Genomic DNA, 15,814 nt, shown 5'->3' with positions numbered 1-15,814 from the left:
CAGTTTTGAACCCTACATGTAAAGATTGTGAATTTTTATTATTATTATTATTATTATTTCAGAATGACGTGTTTTCTGCCTGTAGGTATTATGCCATGGGACATCCTGTGTCTGTCCACATCTACTTCCTGTCTGATGAGTTCCAGGGATACCTGGTCAGGCATCACGCCACAAACCTGGCAACAAGCAAACTGGAAACCCTGGAGACCTGGCTCATGCCCAAACAGTTTTTCAAGTTCACCAATCCACCCAATACCTTCAACCGACTGCAGTTTGCAGAGGTTAGTAAACTCACAGCCACATACAATACACACACACACACACTGGAGATGAAGCATTTTTGTATACTATAGTAGCTAACGGCTGTTGGGTAGCACATTTATGTGTCCTCTGTTGGTCATTTTTATTTATGAACTAACTGTTGTCATGCTGTTGTTCATGAATAAAAGTTTTAAGACAATGCTTATTTCGTTCGGGCTCACTGCAGTAAAAATGTCCTGGCAGTCTGTAGGTGCAGAATCGCCCCCACACTACCCTCAGAATGTATGCATTGCTAAGAATATTGACCTCCGAATATTATTGGCAATCTTACACTGCTGCACATTGCGCTTGACATACTCCGTTAAACAACCAATAATTCAGACGTTCTTCATTGATTTAGCTGTCAGGCAGTGCCATACCTGTCATCTTGCCCTTTGGCATAATCAGTGATTTGTCTGCCACGAGTATGGGGATAAAATAATGACTTCACGCTGAACTGCCCTCAGTTTATCTGTTGGAAGCCAAGGGTACATGTTCAGCTCCAGACACTACAGTTAGATGCATATAGATGACTTAAAACAGGATATGAAGATCTATACCTAGCTAATATGTTTGTTTGTTTGTTTTTAAATATACTGTTGAAATGAAAAAAATTATAATCTTCCTTTCCTTTTCTCTTCCCTGGCATAACTGATTTAAATCAAAGGTGTACATTCAATTTACTATATGTTAAATTAAAATATATTTAAATTATAATATTGTGAATAATAATCCATATCAGAAATATTATTTGTTTTGTGATGCATTTAATTTCTCAGATATGTTTTTATTTATTTTGAAGACACGAGTAATGGCTGTTGAAACCTTAGCTTTGCCATTACAATAATGAATGACATTTTAAAATATATTGGATTAGACAACTGTTAATTTAAGGTGGAATATTATTTCACAATATTACTGTTTTTACAGTATGTTTGATTAAATAAATGCAGCCTTGCTGAGCATAAGACACTTCTTTAAAAAACAATTAAAGAAAAATGATTAACCCCTAAATATATATCATATATATTATATATACACATTTATGGCTAGTAACTTTCTAATTTCATCAGTGTAGCAAAAAGTTAATGTTAGAGTCTGCCTGGACATCACTTCCTAAAAGCATTATAGTACCCATCATCCATCCTTTAGGGGAACACCCATAGCAGGGTTTCCGTTGTCCGGTAATTACCAGACATTGGCCGGGAAAAAAATGAAATGTCCGACAAAATTAAATTTCTCCGGTCAAATTGTCCGATTAAAATTGCCTATTAATCCCGCCCCCCTAACACAATCTGAATTTGAGAATAAGCCTAAAATGTATAAAGCAAAAATACACCGAACTTGGCTGTGTTATAAATATAAAGGAACAGGCTCTGTTTTAAAGTTATGAAACCACATCGCATGCTGCATTTCAAATAAAGCGCACGCCTAAAACGGCTGTAATATAGACCTAAACAACGAACGATTGAGTGAAACGTTTCAAATATGGCCAGGCCCAGGCAGACTAGCCTTAAAGGGTTAGTTCACCCAAAAATGAAAATGATGTCATTAATGACTCACCCTCATGTCGTTCCAAGCCCGTAAGACCTCCGTTCTTCTTCGGAACACAGTTTAAGATATTTTAGATTCAGTCCGAGAGCTTTTTTTCCCTCCATTGAAAATCTATGTACGGTATACTGTCCTTGTCCAGAAAGGAAATAAAGACATCATCAAAGTAGTCCATGTGACCTCAGTGGGTTAGTTAGAATTTTTTGAAGCATCGAAAATACATTTTGTTCCAAAAATTAAAAAAACTACGACTTTATTCAGCATTGTATTCTCTTCCGGTTCTGTTGTCAATCCGCGTTCATGAGTCCGCTGACGTAAGACGAGCTGACGTGTTATCTGGTGCGCCCGAGCTTCGTTTACAGTCTGAGGGAGACGCACGCTGTAAACAAAACAATCTTTGCAAACATGTGTAAGGATTTCGACACAGGGGAAGACTTGCATTTTTTTTAACCAGACATATTTATTTGAACCCGAATACACGGACGCACCAGATAAGACGTCAGCAGCGCCTTACGTCAGCAGCGTCACTGGCCTCGTGAACACGGATTGACAACAGAACCGGAAGAGAATACAATGCTGAATAAAGTCATCGTTTTTGTTATTTTTGGAACAAAATGTATTTTCGATGCTTCAAAAAATTCTAACTAACCCACTGAGGTCACATGGACTACTTTGATGATGTCTTTATTTCCTTTCTGGACAAGGACAGTATACCGTACATAGATTTTCAATGGAGGGACAAAAAGCTCTCGGACTGAATCTAAAATATCTTAAACTGTGTTCCGAAGATGAACGGAGGTCTTACGGGCTTGGAACGACATGAGGGTGAGTCATTAATGACATAATTTTCATTTTTGGGTGAACTAACCTTTTAAAAACTTTTTTCAGAGGCCAGACGATGGTGAATCAGGAACATCTCATTATAGCGTATTTTTTCTCTCATCAAAACTGAATAGCATATGTTCATCAGTGCATGGTTACAGTCTATATCAAGCAGGGACACGTTTGTGTGCATTTTATTTTGTGATTTCACCAGAATGAATAGAGAGTCTCCTCAACGGTGATAGATTGAACCGCGCGTCCGAGTGAAGATTGCGCAACTCGCGCAGCGCGTCGTCCATGCAACTGATAGCAGCGGACACGAGCGCTCAGCTTGATTTCAAAAACAACAGATTTTAGCGCTAGATCTCTTATTTAATAGCGAACTAAATTAATAATCTGCTAGTTAACTGGAGATGTTTTATTTATTAGGTACACCGTGCCTCAATGTTTCAAAAAGTGAATGTGTGTGAAACCATAGTAAAAAACAATTGGCGTTGATTGACGCCAATCAGACGTTCATGTTTTTTTCCGTCTATTTGAAGGTTAAGCTAATAATAACAACATGTTGCATTCTATACGGCCTGATTATGTCATTTTTTTTAAGTTACATAGACTGCCTCCAGTTTTCCTCAACTTGACTAATTAAGAGGCGATATTTGACCGGCATATCATCAAAATGTCCGTAAAACGAAACATCTGCCGGTCACTTGAACCGGCACCATTTTTTTATAGCGGAAACTCTGATCCATAGACAAGACAGCAGAGCTGTAAAGTGCTTAAACCAAGTCCAGCTGGGTCTTAGGCGTCTTCCAAACAGAATGATCAAATTGATTTGCCGTGTTTTGCTGAGGTACGGGCACGGCCGGGGAGGGATATGGGGCTGGTCAACCGTAAAGAGACTCCTGCTGTCGGTCACGTCCTCGGTAGTGATGTAGTTTCAGAGAGTGACTGGAGGCAGCTAGCGTTTGATGGCTTTAAGCCACCACCTCCCCCAATCCCACAAGTCAAATTACCTCACAGTGGGAGAAACATTACACTGGGCACTGCTGATCGTTTGATGCAATTATGCTCATCTCAGCTGGTACTGGCGGTCCCAATTGGTGCCATCTGTCTACTTACGATGGGATCTTGTGCAATTCATTTGGCTGTATATCCGTCTGTGCGCCTCTCTTAGGGAGCCTCTGGTACAGTGCTCAGGCATCCCGTTACTCTGGTTTCTTAGGGGACTGAATTTCAAGGAAACAGAAAGTTTGCTCAGCTTCCATACCAATGAATGTCTGTGCAGTGTCTGGAGGGGGTGAACTGACACATCTCTGCATCAAGAGCGACACACACTGTCTCCGAGCCCTGGGAGTCTGTTCTCATCCTCTCTCACTTGCCTTCTTTCTCATTCTCGTACTCATTCGTCTTCACTCTTAGTGTTTCTTACTCTCCAACTTTTCTCTAGATCAGTGATTCCCAACCAGGGGTATATGGACCCCAAGGGGTAGTAGTATGCTGGCAGGTTCCACGGGGTCCTTGGAAAGATTTCGCTTAAACCTATGAAAACATGTTGAAAACAGTTTTAAACCATAACATTTTATGATAAATGTAATAGAATAATATACAATAATATCAAACCAATTATAATATATTTATATAAGAATATAATTTATTTTTTCAATTTAAGATGATTTTTCAGTTCCTTATTAAAGAAAACAAACACTTTTTTAATGAAATTAATACATTTTTTTAGCAAATGCATAAAATGATTCATAAGTGACATTAAAGACATTTTCTTATGTTACAAAAGATTTCTCTTTCATCAAAGAATCCTGAAAAAACAGTTTCGACATTGAGAATAAGAAATGTTTCTTGAGCAGCAAATCCGCATATTGATATGTGACACTGAAGACTGGAGTAGTGATGCTGAAAATTCAGCTTTGTTATCACAGGAATAAATTACACTTTTAAATATATATAAACAACAGTTATTTTAAATCAATAATATTCCACACTATTACTGGTTTTACTGTATTTCTGATCAAAATAATGGAGCCTTGATGAGCATAAGAGACTTCTTCCAAAAATATTTGTAAAAAATCTTACTGACCCCAAACATTTAAACAGTAGTGTATGGGATTATATGAGTTCCTTGATCTGCTGTTCACCCACCGTATAAATTGTTTGATTAATTATTTAAAAGGGACTTTATTACCATTCATTTCGATGTTAAATGATGTATGGAGAGAATGGGAACACATATCTGGCTTGTCAAGAGGGGTACATGAGTCTAACTGATGAGACTGTTGGGGTACATTAGGTTACTTCTCTTGACTTTCTTATCAGTTTAAATGTCATATATCTGTTCTTTGTCTTTTCTCTCATACATCAGATTGGAACAGACTGGGATGCTAAGGAAAGGATATTTCGGAACTTTGGGAAATTGATGGGACCCATGGACGAGCCTGTGGGAGTGCAGAAATGGGGGAAAGGGTCAAATGTGACTGTGACTGTGGTGTGGATTGACCCCACCAATGTCATCGCTGCCACCTACGATATCCTGATCGACGCCAGTGCTGAATTCACACACTACAGGCCTCCGCTGAACCTTCCCCTGCGGCCCGGCATGTGGACCGTACGTGTGCTGCATCGCTGGAGCCCTGTGGCAGAGACACGCTTTCTCATCACTCCCCTTACCCACCACAAACACCTGCCTATACGCCAAGGTGAGAGTTACACTGTATACATTGATTCACAAAGTAAGAGCTTTTCTTTTGTTATGTAGAAAATATTTCGGAATTATAACCAGTACAGTTTGATAGAACTTGTATAACTTAATTGAAAGCATGGTGATAAACAACATTTTACAAAAAAAAAGAAGTCAACCTTCTTTTTTTAACCATTTGAACGAACAATTGCCTAAAATAATTAAATCAAACTTCTAAATGCTACTGTTTACACAAATGTTGTTTTTGTTTACTAAAACTGATTTGCATTACTTAAAATAAAGCTGAAATGAAAAAAATAAAATATATAAATATCAGATTGAAAAACATTCACTTCAAAAACTAAAACAACAATTAAAAATATAACCTTGGAAATGTTTTTTGAACTAAACATTTTATTTGAACTAAAATGAAGCTAAATAAAATATTTTTTTAAAAAATAGTAAAAGCACATAACAAAAATACTGGAACTTAAACTGAAACTCCATTTACACTTGATCACATAAATATCTCCCCAAAACAATTATAAACCCGATCTTCAAGGCCCGTGCTATATGCAAATTCAATGGAGTTCACGTTAGTGAAGGCAACAGATATGCACTGGATTTTGTTTATCATCAGCTAATTTCAAGATCAAAGATTTCAGTAAGAGAAAAAATGTGATGTGAAAAAATATGTGGTTTCAAGAATTAGATCCATCTATAATTGTTCAGTTTCGTTCGGAATGCGTCTCAAACCACCTCCTGAAGTGGTTTGAGTGATCGGATTTCAATAAGTCTCGAAAGCATTTCAGAGGGCATTTACACTTGGTCTTTTAATGATCCGATAGCAATCCGTTCAGAGAAGATGCATAAAGTGACCAGGTGTAATCAGCCCCTAAGCTAATGTGGATGTTAAAATAATTTCTCTTTTTTTTTTTCTTTTTTTTTACTCATAGCTGAAAAAATGTGAAATACTTCACATTTTCCAATGTGCAAAACGCCTATCTTAGCATAGCATATCACTTGAGAAAATGCAGTTCAAAATACTCTACATTTGAAGCTTTGATTTATGTGTTCTCGAAAGCTCATATATATTTAAAACAGAACGAAAAAACGCTCCTTCCTCCAGATGTAATGACTAATCCTCTGGCGTTTTGCGTGCTCTTTTTGAAGACCATAGTCTGACACTATGGTACACTGTATATTAAACTGCCTCAACCTTTCAGGTCATCCCACCCCCTGCTTTCAAAGGCACTTTCTCCCTTCACATCTAGCTATGTGCCTGGGTTGCCTATAAATAGTCCCAGCTCACAGTCACGAATGAGTAATACACCACACCGGGTCACCTTTCATTGAAATAAACTCAAAAAGATTACTGTGCAGGGGCCACGATTGGTATCTCTGGCCCATTAGGGGACATTTTGAAATACTAAGCATGGTGTGCGGTCATCAGCGGATCTGTCCTCAAAACGCTCCTAATGAGGGAGAGGTTGTGATTGCGGCTCGACGTGCATGTGTTGTGGGAATGGGCGGGTGATAAACGCACATGATTTACCAGACTGTCCTATGATTAATGTCTACGACAGGCACCGAATCTTTTCGCTTGCCGTGCTTCTGCACCCTCAGCTAATAAAAGTTTATGGAGTGTGTTTACGCTGTAAGCAACGATGCTTGCCTGTCCACGCACTTCCTGGCGAGTGTGAAATGGAATGTTATAGAAGGGAGGAGAGGAACTGGGAAGGCAGAGGTGGGGGATCCTGGAGAGAGGGGTCAGGAAGAGACACAGAGGGCGATCTGTGAAGGGCGGCTGGAGAGAGAAGTGTGAGGAGCCTGAGGAATTTGCAGCTTTACCTCCAGGGCCGATGTGTCCTTCCTCACAGCTAAATGAGCCGTTTTTAGATGTTGGATATACTGCAAGCTCGTGGTCTAGTTTAAATGGGAAGATGTACATTATTTAATATTTAAATAAAAATTATAGATTTTTAATGCCATTTTGATAGAGATTTTGTAAAATCCCAGCTGCACAGTTTTATCTCATCCCTCAAAAAGAGACTAATGATTTCCATTACACGAGAGTAGATGTTAAAACTTCATGCTCGGCTTTCGCCAAGATAATCACCAACTAAGACGTAGCTTTACAGTAACCTATGCTTCTCCATCCATTCTTTCCATCTGGTGACGTGAATTTTCTGTCTGGTGTTAATACAGTGTATTGCGCGTCAGCACACACAACGGCTGCAACCACAGTGCGGTCCCCCCATAACAACCCTCTGGATTGAGCGGAGTAGGGAACATCTCTAGGGTCTTCAAGTGGGCACCTTCCGTCCTCAGTGTTTCGTCGACTAGCCCACGACACCTCAAGAGGGCTCGACAGTGACTCTGGCGTCCCAGAGTCACCCCCTCCGTCCCCCACTCAACTCAGCCCAGCTTACTGACCTCTACTTCCCTCTTGCTGCTGAGACCTAACCACAATCTCACAATCTCTCCGCAACCCAACCATACGCGCCAACCCGTTTGACTAAGGCTGTCGAGCCCCACTGGTGCGTTAATATGCAGTTTCAGTGGCAACGGTTCCGTATGGCATACCACCTACCACAAAACACAATATCTGCCCAACCACCCGTCATTCACGCAATATATACAGGAACGTAATGACTGTAAATACTATGCAACCTATACAAATAAACCAACAGTTGCTGCTGAGACCTAACCACAATCTCACAATCTCTCCGCAACCCAACCATACGCGCCAACCCGTTTGACTAAGGCTGTCGAGCCCCACTGGTGCGTTAATATGCAGTTTCAGTGGCAACGGTTCCGTATGGCATACCACCTACCGCAAAACACAATATCTGCCCAACCACCCGTCATTCACGCAATATACACAGGAACGTAATGACTGTAAATACTATACAACCTATACAAATAAACCAACAGACCTTTCAAGTTTTCGAGAATTCTACGAAACCGTAGCATGGCGGCCTGTACACAGCCAGCTAGAATCTTTCCGTCTCAACCACAGCCAGTTGCTGCTCCTTTCTGCTGCTTCAGATAAGTTCTTTACTGTACGACGCAACTCTTGGCCACTGAATCCGACGTCTCTGAGGAACCGGGTTGTAGAGTGTGCACTCCACAGTTTTATGTATTAAAACTGAAACTGCTCTTTTATACTAAGCCGTAGATGTTAAGTTACAACATAAGGCATCATGTGTCTGGAGAGTCCTTGAGTTATCATCTTTTTTCATCTTTCTTAGAAATAGTCTGAAAGATTCAGACAAAATTTAAATTTTGATCAGTTGAATGCATTTTCTCTGAACATTTAAAATAAAAGCACATAATTATCAAAACTTAAACTAAAATTAAAATGAAAATTGATATGAAAATAAAAGCTAATTTAAAATACTATAATAGTATATAAATAATATACTGCTGTCAATCGATAACAAATGAACTAGATTAATAAAAAAAGATTCTGTGATCAATCGTAATTAAAAACACTGTTTTTAAAACACTTATGTAACAACATAAAGTCAGTATATTTTAAACACTTGTTTAAACATCTTTTTATGAATGAAGGCCAGTATCACTGATACTAATACTGCTACTGATGTGATGATAAATTAATTCTAATAACTTGTTTTATTAGTATTTAGTAGATTTTTACCCTCACAAAAACAACCTTGTCCACACGACAGATCATTTTAAGCACAAAAAAACAAAGCTAATGTGGATGTTAAAATACTTTCTCCTATCCTAGTTAACAAAGTTTTAAAGTTCATTGCTCCCATAATAAACAGCATTGTTTAATCCTGACACCTCTCACAGCTAAAGACATGTTTCTTGAGTCATCACCTTTTTCCCCCCAAAAAAATGAAATCAGAAAGGCTGTACTTTATTTTTCATGTCTAAAAATGTAAAACGTTCCAGCAAATTCAGTCATAATCCCAGTTTTGCTTCGCTTGCATTAAGTGCGACTCATGGAAAAAAAAAACTTTCTTCTCTCTCACAGAGGATGCTTTAAGAACGCACAACGGGCCTGCCAAGAACAGCTATATGGAGCAGAGTTTCCACGGCCTGAACCCCATCCTCAACATCCCGGTCCACTTGGGTCAGGTCGAGGCAGCCGAGCACAACGCAGAGCTTACGGGGTCTGAGCTGGAGCACTGGGTGGACAGTCTACTGGGCAACGTGTGGTCAGCTGTGGACGTGTGTTCAACAGGCCCCAGTGGCTGTCCAGTCATGCAGACTTGCAGGGAAACGGTGTGGAGCTCTCTCAGCCCGGACCCAAAGTCCCAGCTGGGCCCACCTAAAACCAATGGACGAATCAGGTAGCAGCATTCACTGCCCTGAAGACTCGCCGCCTTTCGTTTCTTAGGCCATTTTGTTTTTATTATTTATTTTCCAGCATCGCTCGTGTGAATATAAGCAGAAGGGACCTCTCTCAAACGCAAGACACGGGCCAAGAAAGTGTAGGCTGGGAAGATTTTAAAGATTAATTTAAAGATGTGCATCCTCTGGCTATCTCAAACTCTGAGTGCTCCAGTGATGGAATGCTGTCAGGCTTCTCTACATTTTATTTATTTTAATTACTGTGATTGAATCTTTGTCAACTGGACACAGCAGGTGATGCCTATGTGTAGGTGTTACGGCTGAATGCTGGGATTGGGATATTAAGCACAGAAAGGACCTTAACACTGGTTGTAAGACCAAAAGGGATGTTTGTATAGAAATCCTCTTTATTTCAAATCATACACACTTGCACCTACCGTGAATGATGGAATGTGTTTTTCAACCTAAACCTTATTAAAAACCAGTGTTTCAGATCGTATATAATTGTGTTTAGCACAACATTGCTGGTTTCTTTTAGTTTTCAGAAAAATATGTCCCTTTTTAAAAGCTTTTCACTGGATCAAATGCAGTGAAACAGGCATTTAAAGCCTTCAAACACCCCGAATAAAGTCTCCTCTTTAGTTATAAGTTATTGGTTGAAAAACATCTGTTTTGAATAAAAATTTAGTTTTTGACAAGAAGAGGTGATCCAGTGCCATGCAAGATGCCAAACTCCACAGAATCCTATTGCCTTTGGAGACGGAGAGGTAGCAGTTTGTAATGCCTGTTCAAAAGTATATCGCGCTATCCTCTTCTGTATAATCAAAATGGTATTTTTTTGGTTATACTAGTAGCCCAAAGTGGTAGCTACAAATATTAAATAGTACAAATAATTGGTGGTTGAATGTTTGCTAGGCTAGCAGGGTGGTCGGTTAGCATTATGCTAAGATGACAGGCTAATAATGTAATAGTATGCTAAAATAACAGACTGATCAGCTAGTGTAGGCTAACCTACCAGGCTAATCAGTCAGAAATATGCTAGAAGACTTATAGGCCAGAGATATGCAGAGCTAGCATGCTGGAGAGTTTGCAAGCTAACTGAATACAGAACAGCAAATGTTTAATTTGAGCATTTGCAGCTTTGGTTATATAATGTGTTACACGATATACACTACCATTCAAAAGTTTGGGGTTGATTTAGGGTTGAATTTTTTTTTAATGTTTTTGAAAGAAGTCTATTTTGTTTAAAAAAAATGGAAATATTGTGAAATATTATTACAGATTAAAAAATAATTAGAAAAATAATTGAATTGTTGAAAATAACCATTTAAGTTTATACTTTTTGAATATATTTTAAAATGTAATTTATTACTGTGATGTCATAGCTGAATTTTCGCTCCAGTATTTTGTCACATGATCCTTCAGAGTTCATTCTAATATGATGATTTGCTGTTCAAGAAACATTTCTGATATTTTTGTGGAAAACTTGAAAAAAAAATTCAGGGTTATTTTAATGAATAGAAGGATCAAAAGAACAGCATTTATTTGTAATAGAAATCTTTACAAGCATTATAAAGGTGTTTACTGTCGCTTTTAAATCAATTTAATGTGCTGAATAAAAGTATTAATTTCTTTAAAAAAAAATAATGACCCCAAACTTATCAATTAAGTTAGTAGTGTAAATTAAAAGACATTAGTTGCCGTCTAGCCAACAGAACATACATCATAAACCAATTGTGTTTCTGTCTGTAGGCTAATATTTCTAATCGGGCATCAAATAAGAGTACTCACTGAAGGTTCTTTCAGTTGGTAGAATCACTTTGGGATAGGGTTCTGCGGAGCGATAGAAACTTGCATGATACCAGACCACAATTTTTGAAGTGAGAGAGTCTAGAGTAGCTTGCGAAGTGTCTGAAGCGTCGTTTTATCTGTAGGCTGTTTCCCCTTCAGGATCTTGAAACTTGAAATGGAAGGTGCCAGCTGTGCTGGCACACCATGAAAAAATATGTAATTTCTTTTTTCTTTTTATTGTTTTATCATAGTTTTTTTTCCTTTCCCCTGAACAAAGGTACTGGTTAGCTGAGGTTTGTAAGTTGGCTATTTATTCGTGTTTATATAAATGAAATAGATATTTTTTTAGTCAATGACTAATGTCTATATGCTGTTTTTGCAGCTCATTCAATACCTTTTGTAAACAAGCTGCCTTTATTTACAAAGGCTATCATCCCAATCATATTACAACTATAAACAAGATGCGGTACTAATACGGGCGTTGGTAAAGACCTTCCCGCCCCTCCACCTGAGGTCCATCTGTTTCATAAACTTTGAGCAGGAAACTAACTGGATTGACCTCAAGAACTGAGATTCCAGTCATTCTGCTTCTCATTTTCTTTATTCTAGTCTTTTTATATGAGTCAGTGTTTGGTAATTTGCCATATATTGCTCAAACGAACAAAAATGGACGTCGGTTGGACTGGCTGGTATAGCATCAGAGCAGTTTCAACATGGCTTCTAAAGATACTGGGCTCAGTAACTTGGAGGATGCCTCAACCGCTTTCTTCTGCACGTATGCCATTTGGATGTCACATTTTCCAGATCGGGCCGTCCGGATTACTTGCACCCATAATAATGATAGGGTGGCCTCTCAGATCTGACTGAGATGTATTTTTAGTGAGGAAGATTGCAAGCTTGCTGGACTCTACAGTTTGCATTGGACCAACATTTTCTCAGTTTTTACAAACCTTTTATGTTTCTACATTGAAAGTGTACGACACTATATTTAAACTGGGCTAGTGTGGCTTGTTGCGCTCTCTCATTTGAGGAGCGCGTCTCCTCTGGGACTCTGTGACCCTGGCCTAGCCATCACTTTGTATGCAATCTGATTGTTATCTGGTCCTCAGAGAGGTGGCGTCCCGCCCAGGCTGCGCAAACAGTGAAATGTCATTGCTGTCATGTGATCCAAAGGTGGATGCGACCTTAAATTTTCAATAAAGCACTCTTGTCATTCATATGTTCCCAACGGGGTGCGAAATTGGAATGCATTGTTATTTAGATTTTTTAATAGAGCGTCTAATGCTTGTCTAAGTGGTGTTACATCCGTACTGTACGTGTGAAAGTGCAAATTATTTGATATTCTTAAAAAGTAATGTTCTATTCACTTACATCTCATTGACTTCTGACTTAGAATCTTGGCTTGTTGATATGTGAGGATTCAGCCACTGGATAGTTGAATATTAATGTTAAGAACCATTTTACTTTTAAAAGTGAAGTGTTTTGTTTTTTGTTTTTTTATTTTAACATACTTTCTACTATCCCAGTTTAGTGTGCAAATGCTTCCCAATGAGTGCAAACACTGGCTTTTCTAGAACTGCTCTGGGCTGTGTTTCCCAAAAGCATCGTAAGCCTAAGTTGATCGTAGAGACCATTGTTGTCCTACAATCAATTTAGGCTTACGATACATTTGGGAAACACAGCCCTGTTTGTTTGTGCAGTTCAACATGTCTGGTTCTGGCTCAAGCAGTGGTGTGAGTTTGGGGCTGGGCTACTTGTTTCAGAACATTGCGAGATGGGGCATGGCCTAAGACAATAGGTTGTGTTCGACTTTGACTGCAAACGGCAACTCTCGTTTGTCGGGTAGAGGAGTTAAAAATGGAGGCATGTCGTCAGATTATTTAAAAAAAAACATGGATTTGTGAGCATAAGTGTAACTGAAGATGCCAGAATAAACATGAAACACGTCATCGGAGAAGCTGCGCAGATTAAGCCAGCCGATTGCTCTCGAATCACTCTTACACTGATCGGTCAGCACCGCATGAAGTCAAACACGCCAAATAATATTTGCAGGTGTTTGTTGCTACACAAATAAGACACTTCACCTTTAAAGGCCAAAAATTTTAATCCTGTCATGATTTACTCACCCTCATGTCTTACTTTAGAGCAGAAAAGAAGATATTTTGAAAAATATTATTTTTCTCCATGCAATGAAATTCAATGGGGCTAGAAGCAACATTGGACCCCATTGACTTTCATTGTACGGACCAAAAAAAGACAAAATATCTGTAAATAATGACAGAAGTTTCATTATTATCCCGTTAATAACACTGTAATGGATGGATTTAACCTCACAAATACAGCAACATACCTCTTTCTTTCACATTACTTCCAATTTGAAATGTATATTCTAACATTCACATTAAAATGATATTTATTACTACATCACTCAGACATCTCTTCTGTACTATAGCTATTTTGGTAGGAATGACAATGTAAAGTATTTTATATTGGACTGATGTTCATAAAGTATTGTAAATAACATTGTTTTTAAAAAGAAGCATCAAAGTGGGTCAGGTGTTGGTGTGTTGAGTGGCACTGTAGACCATCAAAACGTTCATGTGAAAGGTTTGTGAAGGGCTGTACTAGTCTGAGTGTGTGGTTCGGCTCTAAACGAACATTTTTGCCTTTCAGAGAATCTCATGCCAGATTGCTGTTCTCTGTGCTGGAATGTTTTGTTGAGCAACTGTTGCACAATTTATTTAAACTCTTCATTCGGGGGGGACCTCTGTGCCTTAGCTGTTGTTCCCAACCTTTGTTTCTGTAAGCATTGAACATGTCATCTCTGTATCTTTCATTTCTCCACAAAACCAAAAAACTGCTGTTGTAAATGCCTTCTGTATCAATGTTCTTTCGGTTTTGCTGTTCTTTTCTTCATACGGAATTTTTGAATAAAAAAAAGTCCTCTGTCATCTTATTTCTCCTCATCAGATATGAATATCACACCAATAACACACAGCAGGAGAACCATCTCTGTGAGGCTCCTACTTCTAAAGACAGTCACATTAGCAGTAGATAAAGCTGCTGACATGCGGAGCGCTGCTTTTTTACGCCTTTGCAAGACACGAGGGTGGAGATGAGAATCTGGTGCTCTGCTCTGCTCTCTCTCTCTCTCTCTCTCTCTCTCTCTCTCTCCCCCTCTCTCTCTCGCTCGCTCTGTCCCTAAAGATGTGTGTGGTCCCCTGGGGCTGATTTCAGGACTCCCTGCATCCCTCTATCCAGGATCAAAGAGCCACTTTTAGCCCATCGATCTTGTGCTACTTCCACCGACTTACTGAATAGGAAAAGGAGGTCTTATTAGCGACTACATGCGGCACACACCTGTCTCACCTGCAGCTTGGAAACACAGCTGCCCCTTTTTAGTCTGTCGGTCACTGATTTGACAGTGTATACTGATGTAATCCTGCAGGACTAAATAGATATTGATATTTGGCACTTAATTGTTGCTAACCTCACCCTACACCTGCAGCCTGCCAGTTGTTCCTTTAGACTCGCATGTTCATTTTTAATGTAAGGGATGATCCGCTGAAATTATCATAAATTAACTGCTAACAGGGTTGTCAGGACCTTGGCAAGAAGTGCAAAGTTATCACTTATTAAGTTAATGATAAGTTATCATTTATTTAGCAATATTGGCCAGGCTGTACATTACATGACTACTTACCAAATAAAAGAACATTTACGGTTTGTTTGTTTATAATCATTAGTTATTAATATTTCTTAAATGTTTTGAAATCAATGCTTTTAATTAGCTTGGATGCCTAAAATTTATTGTAGCACTGCTGTTTTCAACATTGACAATAATAATGTTTCTTGAGCATCAAATCATCATATTAGAATGATTTCTGAAGGATCATGTGACACTGAAAACTGGAGTAATGATGCTTTAGATTCTGCTTTGATCACAGGAATAAATTACATTTTACACTATTAACATTTAGGTTATTACAGTATATTGTTACGGTATCTATGAATGTAGTGTATATAGGAAGAATATATTAATAATTAAAATTTTAATGTTTAATATTTATTTTCAATCTTACCTGTAGATTATCTTCTACATCCACAAAGAAATACTGCAACCCCGATATTAATTGAAAAATGTATTAATTATATTAATAACATTAAATTATGATATGATAAATAAGAATAATTATATATACATATAAATGATTATTATTATATATATATGACCCTGGGTCACAAAAACAGTCACAAGTATCACGGGTCTATTTATGTCAATAGTCAACAATACATTGTATGGGTCAAAATTATTGATTTTTCTTTTATGCC

The 15,814-nt window shown here is 38.4% G+C and overlaps 1 protein-coding gene across 2 annotated transcripts in view; it reads left to right on the top strand.

The window, feature by feature from the left end:
- xylt1 (xylosyltransferase I) overlaps nt 1–14,433 on the top strand; it is a 76,368-nt gene extending 61,935 nt beyond the window's left edge. The window contains exons 9-12 of one of the 2 annotated variants that reach the window (XR_013196774.1): nt 86–281; nt 5,048–5,381; nt 9,372–13,060; nt 13,165–14,433. Coding sequence is in view for 1 of the 2 variants with exons in the window: in XM_077212473.1 (XP_077068588.1) it covers nt 86–281; nt 5,048–5,381; nt 9,372–9,694 (853 nt within the window). In the remaining variant the exon portion in view is untranslated. Of the gene's footprint in view, nt 1–85; nt 282–5,047; nt 5,382–9,371 lie in introns of both variants that reach the window. The other variant, XM_077212473.1, reaches the window with a different exon arrangement.
- The last annotated feature ends 1,381 nt before the right edge of the window (nt 14,434–15,814 follow it).

The sequence above is a fragment of the Siphateles boraxobius genome, unplaced genomic scaffold (genome assembly GCF_051911475.1).
Source record: "Siphateles boraxobius isolate OS27281-9 unplaced genomic scaffold, OSU_SipBor_1 66, whole genome shotgun sequence".
In the NCBI taxonomy this organism is placed as follows: Eukaryota; Metazoa; Chordata; class Actinopteri; order Cypriniformes; family Leuciscidae; genus Siphateles; species Siphateles boraxobius.
This window is presented reverse-complemented; position numbering and strand designations above follow the sequence as displayed.